Genomic DNA, 17,384 nt, shown 5'->3' with positions numbered 1-17,384 from the left:
AGAGACCAGAAGCAGATTCAGTCAGGGAAAAGTTGTGCATAACAGCAGAGATACTGAAGACAAGTATTGATTTGTTGAGAAGTCAGCGAGAAGATAGCTTCTGAAACAAAAGGCTAAGGAAGTGTCAGAGAGGATGACCCCTACAAGGCTGTTGAAGACCATGAGTATGGGGAACCCATGTTAAATAATGTGAGCTAATAGTTCGTTTTAATAGCCTCAGGGAGAGACATTAACTAAAGAAATTAGCATTGAATGAATGCAGAAATATGCCAGAAGGTAGAGTATTATTACCAGGCCAGCTGAGCAAGAAGCTGTAACATGTACATATTGGTATGAAGGTGTACCTTTAAAAGAGAGTAGAAGCTGGCACAGACCTAGAGAGGCACAGAGTGTGCTACAAAATTTAAAAATGTAACATTTGGTTGTGAAACAAATACTCCAACTGTGTTGCCATGGTACACAACAAATTTGAATTTAGCCAATCAATTTAACTTATGTCTCAAGTCACCAAAATCCAACCAAATTTGAATTTTAATATTTTGATGATATTAAATCAATGAGACGATCTGATGTTTTGGAGTATATAAAATCGGAGGTATTTTGAACAGTTAGCTAGAGAGGTAAGGAGCACCAATGAAAATACGGTCTGCACAGCCTCTCTGTGAAAGGTACCTTTTCATATGAAATTTGTGAAGCAGAAGACCAAAGAACCGACCCAGGAAAGTCCAGACAAAGATATCAAGGCAACAGTAACAACTGGCTGGTTTTGAAATTTGATTTTTTTGTGTAAACTTAATCGGGGGGTTCTATTGGATAAGTACATTGTTGTAGAGTGGGAAATGCAGTTGTTGTTTAATGTTCTTCTGTTTCTTGGAGTTAAAGAATAAATTGTTAATTTTTTTTACATAGAAGAATTTTTGTAGTCCTTGGTCACTCATACTTTAACAGATTACGAGGTGAGGTTGATCTTCAGCATCTACAGTCCTCACTTCCGCCAAGCTTTTCTGTAGGTCTGGTTCAAATGAGCAGAAAGGTTTACCCTGTGTGGTAACAATATTTGTGGTTCTTCACTGATGTTTGAATGCCTGCTGGGGTAAAAGAGATCAATTTTTCATTTTACTGTTTGTAATGCGATGGTTATCTGCAGTTTTTATTTCTTTTCACTAATAAACTTTTATGTCCTTTATTGAAAGGACATTTCAGAGACTGAGCTCATAGTAGAGAAAAATAAAACTTGTCAAATTTATATCATACTAGGTTTCAATCTGGAGTCTGACTTGTGCACGGTTGCCATAGACTGGAACCATAAAGTGTGTACTGTATACCCCAAATGGAAGTTGCTCAGAAGGAGTGATCAGCCCCATTTTGCTCAAGCGAATGCCTAAAAAAATTCAACATCCGTAGCAAAGAATTAATAAACATAATTATTCAAAGATACTTTTCAAAGATACCTTGTAAATTAACATCGTTATTAGAGTTAACCTGTTAATGGATTCAACAGGGCACTGGGACTAGATTGGGTTGGGATATCGGCATGGACCAAAGGGTCTGTTTCCGTGCTGTACATCTCTATGACTCTATGAAACGCTGTACAATTGACCAAGGAATTGGAGTTGCATTTTAACTTAATTTCAACTTATTTGATTTAAATTTCAGTTAATTTCATTTTGTAACATTCTAGGTACCTTTTTTGGTGCAAAGACATTGGACTAAGGAGAAATACATCAGGCAGTCTGGGATTGAGCATCGTCGGTGGATATGAGGAAAACCATGGCAGCCAACCATTTTTCATAAAGTCTATTGTTGATGGAATGCCAGCTTACAATGATGGAAGACTAAGGTATCAAACAGGAGTTGTTGGTCATTATGCACTTAATAGTGGTTTCTGAACTTTAGTTACTGGTTGTATATCATATCTGGAAAAGATTGGCAGTTCTGATTCTATTGAATTTGAGCATGTTTTAATTGACTCGATTGCTGATCTATTAGCAAAAAAGGAGTTTTAAAACATACATAGATCTCAAAAATCAGCATGGATTCATTGAAGAATGAAGTATTAATTCTGTAAATAATTACAAAGCACAGCCACCCAGAAAAATAAATGAACAACATTGAATAATAGAAATAGTGTAACGTTTTGTGTTTGAGAATCACAGATATCCAGGCTTTATTGTGGGCGGCACGGTGGCACAGTGGTTAGCACTGCTGCCTCACAGCACCTGAGACCCGGGTTCATTTCCCAACTCAGGTGACTGACTGTGTGGAGTTTGCACGTTCTCCCCGTGTCTGCGTGGGTTTCCTCCGAGTGCTCCGGTTTCCTCCCACAGTCCAAAGATGTGCAGGGTCAGGTGAATTGGCCATGCTAAATTGCCCGTAGTGTTGGGTAAGGGGTAAATGTAGGGGTATGGGTGGGTTTCGCTTCGGCGGGTCGGTGTGGACTTGTTGGGCCGAAGGGCCTGTTTCCACACTATAATGTAATCTAATTGTAGCCAGGATGGAGAGCCTCTCCACTGTGGCAAATATGCTGGAAATTGCCAGGACCCACAAATTCCATTCCCAAATTTGGCTCTTCTCAGTCCGACAGGGTTGGGTTGTGGTCCACAGCAAATTTAAATGACCTCTTGCATCCAATGAAATGGAGATTTTGTGTTCCCTAGAGTGTAGAATCTGGAGTGTGGCTATGAGAGCTGGTCAAAGCAGGTTTGCTCCCAGTGCTCTTGTTTTGGTTGGTCATGGTAACCCTTTTGGAGAGCTTGGATATCTCAATGAATATAGTCTCTTTTTTGGGGGGTGTGGTGGAAATCTTTACTTTTGCAGAAAGTAAGTAAAAGTTGTGAATGACAGCAACGCACCCTCTTATTTTGATTTCTTCCACACAGACTGCTCAGGTTTGTGTGTGGCAGGGACTTCTGAAATCAGAAGTCAATGCTGGAAAATGCCAATTACTGTGTACAGACTCGCAGAACAGCTCCGCAGCTTTGAGGAAACATTGAATTACAGTTATTTATTTCTCAACAGAGTCATTTCCAATAAAGAAATTTAAGTAACAGACCCTTCTTTAAAATATATTTCTTATGGTTTTATATTCATTCTCCTATATGTCTGGGTAATGTGGATTTTTAAAATTCATTCTTGGAATCCTAACATCAGTCTTTATACCCTGACGGGCAGAGTTTATCTTGTGATTTTTTTAAAACATTAGTAATAATAGCCTAAGCCAATAACAACCACATTGTCAAGGGAAATTAGGGATGGACAATAAATGCTGACAATAAATTCTCAATGTCCACATCCCATGAACAAATAAAAACAAAATGGTCACTTTTCTGACTGTAAAGTGCACTCTTAAACTGTTGATGAGGTAAGGCACGGCATATGCAACTTCAGTCATTCTGTTACATGCAAGTAAATGTACATTTCAACCAAAGGGAGATTAGGATTGGGTTTTAAATCAACCAAATCTGATGTATATGATAGAATCCCTACTATGTGGAAGCAGGCCATTCAGCCCATCGAGTCCACACTAACTTTCCAAAGAACATCCCATCCAGATATCCCTATAACCCCACATTTCCCATGGATAACCTACCTAACCTACACATCCCTGGTCACTGTGGGCAATTTAGCATGGCCAATCCACCTAACCTGCATGTCCTTAGACTGTGGGAGGAAACTGAAGCACCTGAAGGAAACCCACACAGACACGGGGAGAATGTGCAAACTCCACACAGACTCCTGAGGCTGGAATCAAACCCGGGTCCCTGGTGCTGTGATGCAGCCGTGCTAACCACTGAGCTACTGGGCCACTGTATCTTGATTGATAGTTAATAATAGATTTGGTACATGCATCATTGTCTTGCATTATTTCATTGCCAAACACTTCTTTATGAAACTTGGTCATATTTATGACATCAGTCTAGTAATATGATATATTAAATATGTAATTTTACATTATCAGTCTTAAATTGGTTGTCTCTTCAGGATCATACTTTTTCTCCCCAGGGAAAGAGAACATAAAAGTTAAGAAGCCTCAAGTTAAATAGGAAAACAAACCTGAATGTAGTTGATAATTTAACTAAGTGTTATGTACTTATGCAGCACAGGATACATTGGTACACTTGATTCTGAACACTGCACTTGTATTAATTTATGTAAATAAAAAGGTAGGAAATGGACAAGGGGAGAATATAACCACCCTTACACTGTAACTACCTGTCCTGTATTCAATAGTTAGAAAGGTTTAAATACTTGATAGATATAAGGTAAACTGCCAGTCCATAGAAGCAAAGTATGTTAACACATATTTGTAGACAGGGGACAGGCAGCAGTGCTAATCAGACAGCTGCTCTCTTCAAATGGAAAGTGGTCTTCCATTATTGTTTGTCCAAAGTGAAGACTTACCCAACATTTCAACTAGCGAGCAGAATGTTGCCATCACAAGCAGAGACCAACGTACTCTGTACCAACTGTCCATTCATACTCTGGTATCAATGAACTGTACTCAACTGACATGGATTTTGTTTTTCTCTGTCCATTTCTACTGTTCATCTCTCAGTGGTTGCTTTTAATAAACTCTTTGGGTCCCAAATTCCTCTGTGCTGCTGTTTCTGCAGTCTTTCTCCATCTAAATGATATAAATTCCTTCTATTCTTTTGACCAAAGTGCATAACCTAACAATTTCCCACATTATATTCCATCTGCCAAATTGTTGTCCTCTCATTTAACCTGTTTATATCACTTTGTAGAACTGTGTCATCGTCAGCATTTGCCTTCTCACTTATTTTTCTGAGAGCTGCAAATTCAATGGTTCATTTGGTTCTGTCATTCAAGCCATTGATAAATATTGTAACTAATTGTGGACCCAGCATCATTCCTTTGGCATGCCACTAGTTGCACTTGCCATCCTAAAAGTGCCCCCTTTACACCAACTCTACCTTCTATTAGCCAAGCATCTGTCCATCTAGATACAAAACTCCCTACACCACCTTATTTCGTAGCCTTACGTGTGGTACCTTATCAAATGCCTTTTGATATAATACATTTGGATTTCCAACTGGTTCCCCTTTAACTATCCACCTTGTACTTTCCTCAAATAATTCATAAATTTGTCAGGCATTATTTCCCCTTAATGAAGCCATGTGTATTCTGCTTGATTATATTACATATTTCTAAATTCTCTGCTATTACATTCTTTATAATGTTAAGATCTTCTCACTAACAGATGTTAAGCTAACTGGACTTTAGGCATCTGCTTTTGTCTCCCTTCCTTTTTGAATAAGAGTGTTACATTGCCAGTTTTCATTTCTCCGGGACTTTTCCAGATTTTCAGGATTCTTGGCAGATTACTGCTTCCTGGAAATTCCTTTAAAATTAAGCACATCAGATTGAGGTGATTTATTGGCTTTTCACCCTATTAGTTTCTCCAGTACTATTACGATGTTTATTCCCCTCCCCACTTTAGCCTCTTGTTTTAATATTTCTGGAATGCTATTAATGTCCTTTACCATAAAGATTGATATAAAATATTTGTTCAACTCCTCTGCTACATTCCAGCTTTATTTCCTCAGCCTCATTGTCAAAGGGGCCTATATTTACTTTAGCCTCTCTCTTCCTTTTATATACTTAAAGGTGCTCTACTGTCCATTTTAATATTACTTGCTGGTTTCCCTTTGTTTTCTCCTCTTTGTTAACGTAACATCATCTTTTGTTGGCTTTTAGAACTATCCCAGCCCTTTGACTTAACAATAATCTCTGCAACATTCGATGTTTTTCTTTCGATTTGATATTATTCTTGACTTCCCTGGTTAACCATGGTTGGTTTATCCTCTTCCTAGAATAATTGTTCCTCATTGGAATATAGCTTTGCTGTGATTCATGAACGATTTTCTTAGACATTTGACATTTTGTCAGTCATCTTTACTGTTGAACTCCTTTCCCAGTCCACTCTTGTCCCTATATAATTTTACATTGGTTGAGTTCAACAGAGACTCCCAGCCTCATTCCTGATGAAGGGCTTTTACCTGAAATGTCAATTTCCTGCTCCTCGGATACTGCTGACCTGCTGTGCTTTTCCAGCACTCTTGACTCTAATCTCCAGCTTCTGCAGTACTCACTTTCGCACAGTTGTTTCTTACTCAAGTTTCTCGCTCTCAAACTGAATTGATAAATTATACCAAATTATGGTCATTGTTTCCAAGGAGATTGTTTATTTAACATGCCTGATTACACATTACCAGATTCAAAATAGCTTGATCCCTGATTAGATTGACAACATATTGTGCGTGGAACTGGCCCAAGTAAACTCTGAATTCTCTTCGTGGCTATCTTTGCCAATTTGATTTTTGAAATCTCCATTAAGATTAAAGTCACCTATGATTAGTGTACTGCCTTTATTTTCTTAAACGTGGCCTCATTATCTCCTGATTTATTTTCTGTCCCACCATATAGTTACTATGAGGAGTCTATAGACTACTGCTACCAGTGTCGTCATCTTGTTGTTTGTAGACGAATGTATTAATATTTTAGTAAGAATCTAATGCTAAGAACCATCTAGTTACCTATAAATTAATTTAATAGAAATGTATTTTTAATTAAATAGTTGCTAGGGGGTAAAATGGCAGTCAGTGGGGTAGTGTGCTTCTCCTGTAGAGTGTGGGAAACATCTGCAGGAAGTGTGTCCAATTCCAGCGCTGTCAGACTACATGGATCAGTTGGAGCGGCAGTTGGACACACTTAGAAGCATGCAAGAGGTGGAAAGCAATATAGACAGGGTTGGGGGTGGGGGCGGGGAGGGTCACACCTAAGGACGTTCTTGAGAGGGCCAGAGGTTGTGGTACACATTGGTACTAACAACATGGGCAGGAAGAAGGGGACAAGGTCCTGCAAAGGGACTTCAGCGAGTTAAGTTGTAAGTTGAAAATCAGGAACTCGAGGGTTGTTATCACGGGAATACTCCCTGTGTCACATGACAGTGAGGCGAGGAATAGGAAGGTAGTACAGTTTAATACTTGGCTAAAAAGCTGGTGCAAGGAGGAGGGCTTCTGCTATGTGGATTGTTGGGATGTGCTGGGCAGGTGGGACCTGTACAAGACGACTGGTTGGAGGGGCACCAATATACTGGTGTTACTCAGGAGGGTTTAAACTAGTGTGCCAGTGGTACAGGAACCAAAGCACTATGTCGGCAAGTGAAATGACTGAGGAGGAGTTAGAGACTAAGGCCAGAAATGCCAAAAGGAATAATAAACAGGGAGAGGTTACTGTTTACAACAGGATTGGCAGTCTGAAGTCTATTTGTTTTTAACTTGAGGAGGATAATGTAAGGCAGATGAACATAGCTATATTTATATATAGCTATATATCCAAGCTCTATGATGTTGTAGTTTTTACAGAGACTTGGTTGAGAGAGGAATAAGGAGAAAGTGAGGACTGCAGGTGCTGGAAAGTTGGTGTTGAAAAGTGTGGTGCTGGAAAAGCACAGCAGATCAGGTGGCAATCCAAGAAGCAGGACAGTCGACATTTCAGAATATAAGGCTTATATCCGAAATGACAACTTTCCTGCTCTTCGGATGCTGCCTGCCCTGCTGTGCTTTTCCAGTGTCACACTTTTCAACTGAGAGGGACAAGTCTGGCAGCTTAACATTCTGGGATTTAGGTATTTCAGACGAGCTGGATAGGAGTTGCATTATTGATTAGGCAGAATATCACAGCTGTATTAAGGAAAGGACAACTTGGAGGGCTAAGCCAGGAAGGCATCTTGTCTAGAGCTCAGGAATAGGAATGTTGTAGTTGCTCTGATAGGATTATACTGCAGGCCTCCAAACAGCCACAGGTAAATAGAGGAACAGGTACGTGGACAGGTTTTGGAAAAATGTGAAAATAACAGGGTGTTGTGTTGGATGATTGTAACTTCCTCTACATTGACTGGGACTCACTTAGCACCAGGGACTTGAAGGAAGCTGGGGTGGGGAAGCTGTTCGTTAGGCAAGACCAAGACGGTTTCTTGAAGCAAATGTAAAAGTCCAACTGGGGAAGGGGGCCATACTAGACCCGGTATTCAGGAATAAGCCTGCCGGGTGATCCATGTTGTGGGGGGAGCTTTTTGAGAGCAATGACCATAATTCCATAAATTTTAAATTACCTTCCAAACTGCATCACTTGAAGACTACGCTTATCATAGGTAAAATGCAAGAGGGAAGAATACAGTAAATGCAGAACCTTCAAAAACAGGGATCGAGGGCATACAGGTCCACAGTTCCTGAAAGTGGCAACAGAAGATAAGGTGGTCAAGAAGGCGTATGACATGCTTACCTTCATCATTTGGGGCATGAAGTATATTGGCAAGTCATATGACCTAACTGACAGCGAGGACCAGAGGCCCGACGGAAAGGTAAATTTTAAAAGATGTAAAAGCTTACTTCAGGAGTTCAGCGTTCTTCACTTTTTATCGGTGGCAGTTGGAGCGGAAGGAGCAAGGACCAGAGGCCTGACAGGAAAGTAAGTTTTTGAAAGATATAAAGGTTTACCTTGTAAATAAGCAGAGCGCACACTGAGCAGGAGCAGGCACGGGAGTGCTGGATGAGTGAGCCTTTATATTTGGATAATCGTTTTACCCGAAACACTATTCAGGTAGTGTCTCCCACCCGTCCTCCTCCTCCTCCTCTAACCAAAAAATGTTTCTATGCACCAATTGGTAAGGTGACTAGTTTCTTAATTTCTTTTTTATTTAATTTTTCAGTAGTATCGTTGGGAATTTAGAATAGTGGGAATGAAGGTTAGGGCAGTTGAATGTTCCTCCTGCAGAATTTGGGAGGTAAGGGTCACTAGTAGTGTCCCTGCTGACTGCATCTGTGGGAAGTGCACCCAACTCCAGCTCTTCGAAAATAGCGCTAGGGAACTGGAGCTGGAGTTGGATGAACTTCGGACATTCAGGAGGTGAAGGGGGTTATTGAGAGAAGTTACACGGAGGTAGTCACACCTCAGGTACAAGAAGAAGGTAGATGGGTTACCATCAGGTGACGGAAAGGGAACTGGCAGGCAGTGCAGGAAAGCCCTGTGGCTGTTTGCCTCAACAACAAGTATACCATTTTAAATACTGTTTGGGGGGAATGACTTACCAGGGATAAGCAATGGGGCACAGGTCTCTGAAACAGAGTCAATCCCTGTTGCTTAGAAGGGAAGAGGAAGAGGAGCAGAGCATTAGGCACTGGGGATTCCATAGTTAGGGGGACATATAGGAGGTTCTGTGGGAATGAGAGAGACTCATGGTTGGTGTGTTGCCTCCCAGGTGCCAGGGTTCGTGATGACTCTGATTGTGTTTTGGGGATCCTTGAGGGGGAGGGGGAGCAGCCCCAAGTCGTGGTCCACATAGGTAGGAAGAGAGATGGGGATTTAAAGCAGAAAGTCAGGGAGTGAGGGTGGAAATTTCGAGCTAGAACAAAGTAGTTATCTCTGGTTTGTTGCCCGTGCCTTGTGCTAACGAAGCAAGGAATAGGGAGAGAGGAGTTGAACATGTGGCTACAGGGATGGTGTAGGAAAGAGGGTTTTGGACTCCTGGATAATTGGGGCTCTTTCTGGGGCACGGGGGACCACTACAAACAGGATGATCTTCACTTGAACCAGATGGGTGAATGCTCTTTGGGTGGGTTTAAATTAATTCAGCAGGGGAGTGGGAACAGACATTGTAGCTCGAGTATATGGGAGGATTAGATTAGATTAGATTAGATTAGATTACAGTGTGGAAACAGGCCCTTCGGCCCAACAAGTCCACACCGACCCGCCGAAGCGAAATCCACCCATACCCCTACATTTACCCCTTACCTAACGCTACGGGCAATTTAGTATGGCCAATTCACCTAACCCTGCACATCTTTGGACTGTGGGAGGAAACCGGAGCACCCGGAGGAAACCCACGCAGACACGGGGAGAATGTGCAAACTCCACACAGTCAGTCGCCTGAGGCGGGAATTGAACCCGGATCTCTGGCGCTGTGAGGCAGCAGTGCTAACCACTGTGCCACCGTGCCGCCCACGCGGTAGGATGAGAGTAGTGAAGTCAGAACTAAGATTTCAAGATCGCAAGAAGGTGGTTTAAATTGTGTCTATTTCAACACCTGGGGCATCTGGAATAAGGTGGGTGATTTTGCAGCATGGGTTGGTACCTGGGATTTTGATGTTGTGGCCATTTGAGAGACATGGGTAGAACAGGGACAGGAATGGTTATTGCAGGTTCCAGGATTTAGATGTTTTAGTAAAAACAGAGAAAACGGTAAAAGAGGGGGTGATGTGGCATTGTTAGTCAAGGACAGTATTACAGTTGCAGAAAGGATGTTTGAGGACTCGTCTACCTAGGTAGTATGGGCTGAGATTAGAAACTGGAAAGGAGAGGTTACCCTTTTGGGAGTTTTCTATAGGCCTCCAAATAAGATGTAGAGGATAGGATAGCAAAGATGATCCTCAATAGGAGCGAGAGTGACAGAGTAGTTGTTATGGGGGACTTTAACTTTCCAAATATTGACTGGGAATTTTATAGTTCAGGTGCTTCAGATGGGTCAGTTTTTATCCAGTAGGTGCAGCAGGGTTTCCTGACACAGTATGTATACAGGCCAACAAGGGGCGAGGCTGCATTAGATTTGGTACTGAGTAATGAACCCAGCCAGGTGTTAGATTTGGAAGTAGGTGAGCACTTTGGTGATAGAGGTGATAGTGACCACAAGTATGTTTACTTTAGTGATGGAAAGGGATAGATATATACTGCAGAGCAAGAGTTACAGCTGGAGGAAAGACAATTATGATGCGATTAGGCAAGATTTAGGATACATAGGATGGGGAAGAAAACTGCAGGGGATGGGCACAATTGAAATGTGGAGTTTATTCAAGGACCAGCTACTGGGGTCCTTGATAAGTATGTACCGGTCAGGCAGGGAAGAAGTTGTCAAGCGTGGGGACCGTGGTTTACTAAGGAAGGTGAATCTCTCTTCAAGAGGAAAAACAAGGCTTATGTTAGGATGAGATGTGATGGCTCAGTTAGGGCGCTTGAAAGTTACAGATTAACCAGGAAAAACTTAAAGAGACAGCTAAGAAAATCCAGGAGGGGACATGAGAAATCATTGGCAGATAGGATCAAGGAAGACCCTAATGGTGTTCCATAGCTGTATCAGGAATAATAGAATGACTAGAGTAAGATTAGAGCCAATCAAACATAGTAGTGGGAAGTTGTGTGTAGAGTCAGAGGAGATAGGGGAAGTGCTAAATACTTGTTCCAGTGTGAATACTGTCAAAAAGACAATATGGTTGAGGACAATTTTGAGAATCAGGCTACTCGACTAGATGAGATTGAGGTGCATAAGGAGGAGGTGATAGGAATTCTGGATTATGTAAAAATAGATAAGTCCCCTGGGCTGGATTAGTTTTATCCCAGGATTCTCTGGGAATCCAGGGAGAAGATTGCCAAACCTTTGGCTTTGATCTTTGTCGTCATTGTATACGGGAATAGTGCCAGAAGACTGGAGGATAGCAAATGTTGTTCCTTTATTCAAAGGGAGTAGAGACAACTTGGAAATTTTAGACCAGCGAGTCTTACTTCAGTTGTGGGTAAAGTGTTGAAAAGGGTTATAGCAGATAGGATTTATAAATATCTAGAGAAGAATAAGTTGATTAGGGATAGTCAGCACGGTTTTGTGAAGGGTAGGTTGTGCCTCACAAACCTTAGAGTTCTTTGAGAAGGTAACCAAACAGGTAGATGAGGGTAAAGCTGTTGATGTGGTGTATATGGATTTTAGTAAGGCGTTTGATAAGTTTCCCCACGGTAGGCTATTGCACAAAATACTGAGATATGGGATTGATGATGATTTAGCGGTTTGGCTAGCTGAAAGAAGACAGAGGGTGACAGTTGATGGGAAATATTCATCCTGGAGTTCAGTTACTAGTAGGGTACACAAAAATCTATTTTGGGTCCATTGTTGTTTGTCATTTTTATAAATGACCTGGATGAAGGCATAAAAGGATGGGTTAGTAAATTTGTGGATGACACGAAGGTCAGTAGAGTTGTGGATAGTGAGAAGGATGTTGTAGATTACAGGGAGATTGCAGAGCTGGGCTGAGAGGTAGCAAATGGAGAAAAGTGCGAGGCGATTCACTTTGGATGGACCAACAGGAATGCAGAGTAATGGTAAGATCCTTGATGTTCCGGTACATAGATCACTGAAAGTTGCCACCCAGATTTATAGGCCTTTAAGAAGGCATAGAGTGTGTTAGATTTTATTAGTAGAGGAATTGAGTTTCAGAACCATGAGGTTATTCTGCAGCTGTACAAAACTCTGCTGGGGCCACATTTGGAGTATTGCATACAGTTCTGGTCACTGCATTATAGGAAGGATGTGGAAGCTTTGGAAAGGGTTCAGAGGAGAGTTACTAGGATGTTGCATGGTATGGAAGTACGGTCTTATGAGGAAAGGCTGAGGGACTTAACCTTCTATCTAACAAAAACAGCCTTGAGAGGCAACTTAATTGAGACACAAGATAATCGGAGGGTTAAATAGGTTGGACAGTGAGAGCCTTTTTCCTCGAATGGCGATGGTTAGCAAGAGGGGATATAGCTTTATATCGAGGGGTGATAGATATGGGTCAGACGTCAGAAGTAGTTTCTTTACTCAGTAGTAGTGGCATGGAACACACTGCCTGCAACAGTAACGGACTTGCCAACGTTAAGCGCATTTAAATGGTCATTGGATAGGCATATGGACAAGAATGGAATAGTGAAGGTTAAATGGGCTTCAGATTGGTTCCACAGGTCAATGCAACATTTGGAATATTGTAGACAGTTCTGGTCACCACACTATGAGGATGTGGAGGCTTTGGAGCAGGGACAGAAAAGGTTTACCAGGATGTTGCGTGGCTTTCAAGATATTAGCTACAAAGAAAGATCGGACAAACTTGGTTTACTGATAGAAGTTTACAAAATTATCAGAGTGATAGAATGGTTTGTCAGAATCTTTTTTCCAGGGGAGAAATGTCAAATACCAGAGATAAGTTTAAGGGAAAGGGGGAAAATTCAAAGGGGATGTGAGAGGTATGCTTTCTTTTTGAACACAGAAGGTGGTAAGTGCCTGGAATGCACTGGCAGAAGAGATTGTAGAAGCAGATATGTTTAAAAGGCATCTTGGTAGATACATGAACAGACAGGGAATAGAGAGGTATGGACTGAATAAAGGTAACAGTTTTTTACTTGATGTCTTTATAAAGAGATGGCTCAGGCTTGGTGGGCTGAAGGGCCTGTCCCTACGCTATACTGTTTTTTTTTCTGTTATTTTTTACCTTGATCCATATGGATGCGATATCATCCAATGCCTGTTTATTTCTTGCAATCATAGACTCTATCTTGTGTTAACATCTACCTCACTAACCTTCCCTTGCTGCTACTCCTTTTGAAAAGTCAATACAATAGAATATTTTGGTCCCAGTTTTGATCTCCTTCTATATCTCTATAACTTTGATTATAGTTACATCAAAGGATGTAACTATATCTGTATAGTTGTTACATGGCCATAGCCATGAGCCTGTATTTGTGCTAATAATTCACTTATTTTGTTCTAAATACTATCTGCATTTAAGAGATATTCCTTTTGCATTTTTAAATTTCTGAGCACTGTCCCTTGTTTCCCCAAACCTGTCTCACCTACAATTCAGACTCCTATCCTTGATCACAGTTTGAAGTTTCTAATCCAAGGGGTGTGGCCGCCTATTGGATCAATATCCAGGTAACTTTCCCCACCGTAAAGTGGTGCAGTGTCAGCAGCTTGGAGCAGAAGTTGTTTTAGCTGCAAGTGGTGTGTCAAACACCTTGGAGGCCAGCAGCTTCCCATATGCTGCAGCATCACTGGACTTGTCATCCCTATTTTGTTAATTAAATCACTCTAGGATTCCTGCTCTTTGTACTTGAATAATACCAATTCTGAACACTTGATTGTACTTTTTCATGTTCATTACACACTAATATCAGTATCAAACCTAGCAAGCCCTTCTTAAAAAAAACTGAACCCAAGCACAAACTGAGGACTCTTAGTTTCAGACTTCAGCAGAAAAGTGTCATAAATTCTACTCATCATGCAAAACAGCCAAAACCCCTCTCTTTCTACTCCTGAAGATGCTCAACTCCACCACAATGGTGAAGGTTACATTCCAGTGCTAAATTGCAGTAAGTTGCCTAATAATTATATGTGGAAATGTGTTGCTGGAAAAGTGCAGCAGGTCAGGCAGCATCTAGGGAACAGGAGAATCGACGTTTCGGGCATTAGCCCTTCTTCAGGAAAGGGCTGAAGAAGGGCTAATGCCCGAAACGTCGATTCTCCTGTTCCCTAGATGCTGCCTGACCTGCTGCGCTTTTCCAGCAACACATTTCCATCTCTGATCTCCAGCATCTGCAGACCTCACTTTCTCCTTAATAATTATATGTACCTGACATATGGAGGGGAGGCAATGGCCTAGTGGTGATACAGTTAGACCACTAATCCAGAAACTCTTTAAAGATATCGGTTCAAATTCAGCCACTGTAGATGGAATTAAGAATCTATTGATGACCATGTATCCCATCTGGGAAGGAAATCTGCTGTCCTCGCCTGGTCTGGCTTCCATGTGACTTCACACCCACAGTAATGTGATTTACTCTCAACTGCAGTCTTGAAAGACAGAGCAAGCCGTTGAGGAGCTACAAAATTTCAACAAAGCAATAAAACCAGATAGACCACTGGCATACACCTTGGAAGTAGAAAAAAAAAGCACTGTAACCCTGCAAAGTCCTCCTTACTAATATGTGGGGGCTAGTACCAGAATTGGGAGAACTGTCCAATCCCTCCAATCGCAACAAGGACAGAACCCCCCCACCCCACCAGTCCTCAACTTCCAACCTACTAACCTTCGTATAAACCGCATCATCCGCTGACATTTCTCCCACCTCTAAATGGACCCCACCACCAGGGATATATTTCCCTCCCCACCCCTTTCCACAAAGGCCATTCCCTCTCTGTGACTATCTGGTCAGGTCCATGCCCCCCAACAACCCGCCCTCCCCTCCTGGCACCTGCCCCTGCCACCGCAGGAACTGCAAAACCTGCACCCACATCTCCTCCCTCCCCTCCATCCAAGGCCCCAAAGGAGCCTTCCACATCCATCAAAGTTCCACCTGCACATCCACCAATATCATTTATTGTATCCATTGCTCCCGATGTGGTCTCCTCTACATTGGGGAGACTGGATACCTTCTCGCAGAGCGATTTAGGGAACATCTCCGGGAGACCCACACCAATTAACCCACCGCCTTGTGGCTCAACATTTCAACTTCCCCTCCCACTCTGCTGAGGACATGCAGGTCCTGGGCCTCCTCCACCACCGCTCCCTCACCACCTGACGCCTGGAGGAAGAATGCCTCATCTTCCTCCTCTGAACACTTCAACCCCAGGGCATCAATGTGGACTTCACCAATTTCCTCATTTCTGCTCCCCCCACCTTACCCCTGTTCCAAACTTCCAGCTCACCACCATCCTCATGACCTGTCCTACCTGTCAATCTTCCTTCCCACCTATCCACTCCACCCTCCTCTCTAACCTATCACTTTCATCCCCACCCCCATCCCCCTATTGTACTTTTTGCTACCTTCTTCCCAGTCGCATCCCCCTCCCATTTATCTCTCCACCCTGAAGGCTCCCTGCCTTCAGCCCTGCTGAAGGGCTTTTGCCTGAAATGTCGATTTTCCTGCTCCTCGGATGCTGCTTGGCCTGCTGTGCTTTTCCAGCACCACTCTAATCCAAACCCTGTCTCACAGACTAGTCAAGCAATAGCCTGACACAGTCATACTGATGGAATGATACCTTACAGACAGCTCACCACCACCTTTGCTGGCTGACCAGCATTTATTGCCTGTCCCTACTTGTCTTTGCAATGTCCACATCCCAATGGTGAATTTTAAAAAAACCTACTTACATATCCCTCTGCAAATTGTGTCAACTTCAGCACTTGCCTTCCCATCTTTTCGTCATTGACAAATTTGGCTATTGTACATTCACTTTCCTCAGCCAAGTTATTAATATATACTAGGTATAATTGTGGCCCCAGCACTGATCTGTGGCACACCATTCATTTTCATATGAATGGGTGAGATATTTGGAAGAAACTGAAATGTTTAAAAGTTAAGATTCAATGGAGCTGTTTTAGATACAGGGCTATGAAGTGTGCAGTGGGAGAGTAATTTATTCTTCTGCACATATTTGTATCTAAGGTGTCGACTAGTTTTCTAGGTCTTAAGAAAAAATATTGTCATAAATACCATACAAAAGCAAAGGTACTGGAGATGTCATCTGACATTGCTCATTTAGAGAAGGATAAGTTCTGTCAGGTAAAAGGAAAAAAATAAATTAACACCCTTCATATTCACAGAACATTCCAAAGTTTTTCACAGCAAATATATTTGCCGATAACTTCAAAAGTAATAAAAAGGGTTAATTTGCACTCAGCTAGGCCCCACAAATTATCCATTACATCGTTATCAGAGAGCTTTTTGGTGATTATGGACAAGGGTTGAAGGATACCAGGATAAAAAGTATTTCCTATTCCAATAGTATTGTGGAATCTTAGGTTTACCTGAATAGAAGACAAAAACTCGGTTGACAACTTAGCTTAAGGATGATGCATGACTCTTAAGCACTACTTAACTTATCTCATGGTATCTAGTTTGAGTGGGATAAGTCTATGCTTTCTGGTGCAAGTTCAAACTTGGATCTTGTAAAATGGACCACAGTGAATCATTCACTTCTTATATATCCTATCTGATCTTAAAATTCATTGACTTCAGCACCAGGCAAAGAAAAATAAATCTCTCTAGTTTTACTACACTGCCTGAATCAAATTGCTTTCTGCATCATTGGCAAATGTTGTTACTGAGCCACTATGACACTAAATGACATCAAACTGACAGAATATTTCTAATAAATGAGATATGCAGCGCCAAAAGAATGTAGCAAAAATAATTCTACATTGTAAGAAAACGTACAATCTTGTGGTTAAATAATTTACTCTGGTTAATTATTTTCCGAAACTACAAGTGGGTGTATCAAGAAAAGAACAATGCAAGAGGAAAAAAAATTTGCTTATTATTTCACCTTACACCTAAAATTATTGACAAAAGTAATTGAGGAACTGGAGAAGATTGTTGGATCCAAGTTTAGCTACTGATCTAGAACACCTCAATTGTATTATTAAATCAAACTAAATAAGAAATCTGGAATAAAAAGCTTGCTTAATGGAAACCGGGTAATCACTGCTAATTGCTGTAAAAACCCTTCTGATTGCTTTGAGGAAGAAAATGTGCACCTGCGCTGATCTACACATGGTTGACTC

At 41.6% G+C, this 17,384-nt stretch overlaps 1 protein-coding gene across 6 annotated transcripts in view; it reads left to right on the top strand.

Annotated features, from left to right (window-relative positions):
- The window catches only part of lnx1 (ligand of numb-protein X 1), a 217,848-nt gene that overhangs the window by 199,131 nt on the left and 1,333 nt on the right, over positions 1–17,384 (top strand). For all 6 annotated transcript variants that reach the window (XM_043690856.2, XM_043690849.2, XM_087988144.1 and 3 more), the window contains one exon: positions 1,682–1,840. In XM_043690856.2, the coding sequence (XP_043546791.2) occupies positions 1,682–1,840 (159 nt within the window). The remainder of the gene's footprint in view (positions 1–1,681; positions 1,841–17,384) is intronic.

This window comes from Chiloscyllium plagiosum, unplaced genomic scaffold (genome assembly GCF_037043375.1).
Source record: "Chiloscyllium plagiosum isolate Xiang-an unplaced genomic scaffold, Cpla_swu_hap1 HiC_scaffold_1, whole genome shotgun sequence".
NCBI classification, from domain to species: Eukaryota; Metazoa; Chordata; class Chondrichthyes; order Orectolobiformes; family Hemiscylliidae; genus Chiloscyllium; species Chiloscyllium plagiosum.
The sequence above is the reverse complement of the archived record's forward strand: the minus strand, read 5'-3'. Positions and strand labels throughout refer to the sequence as shown.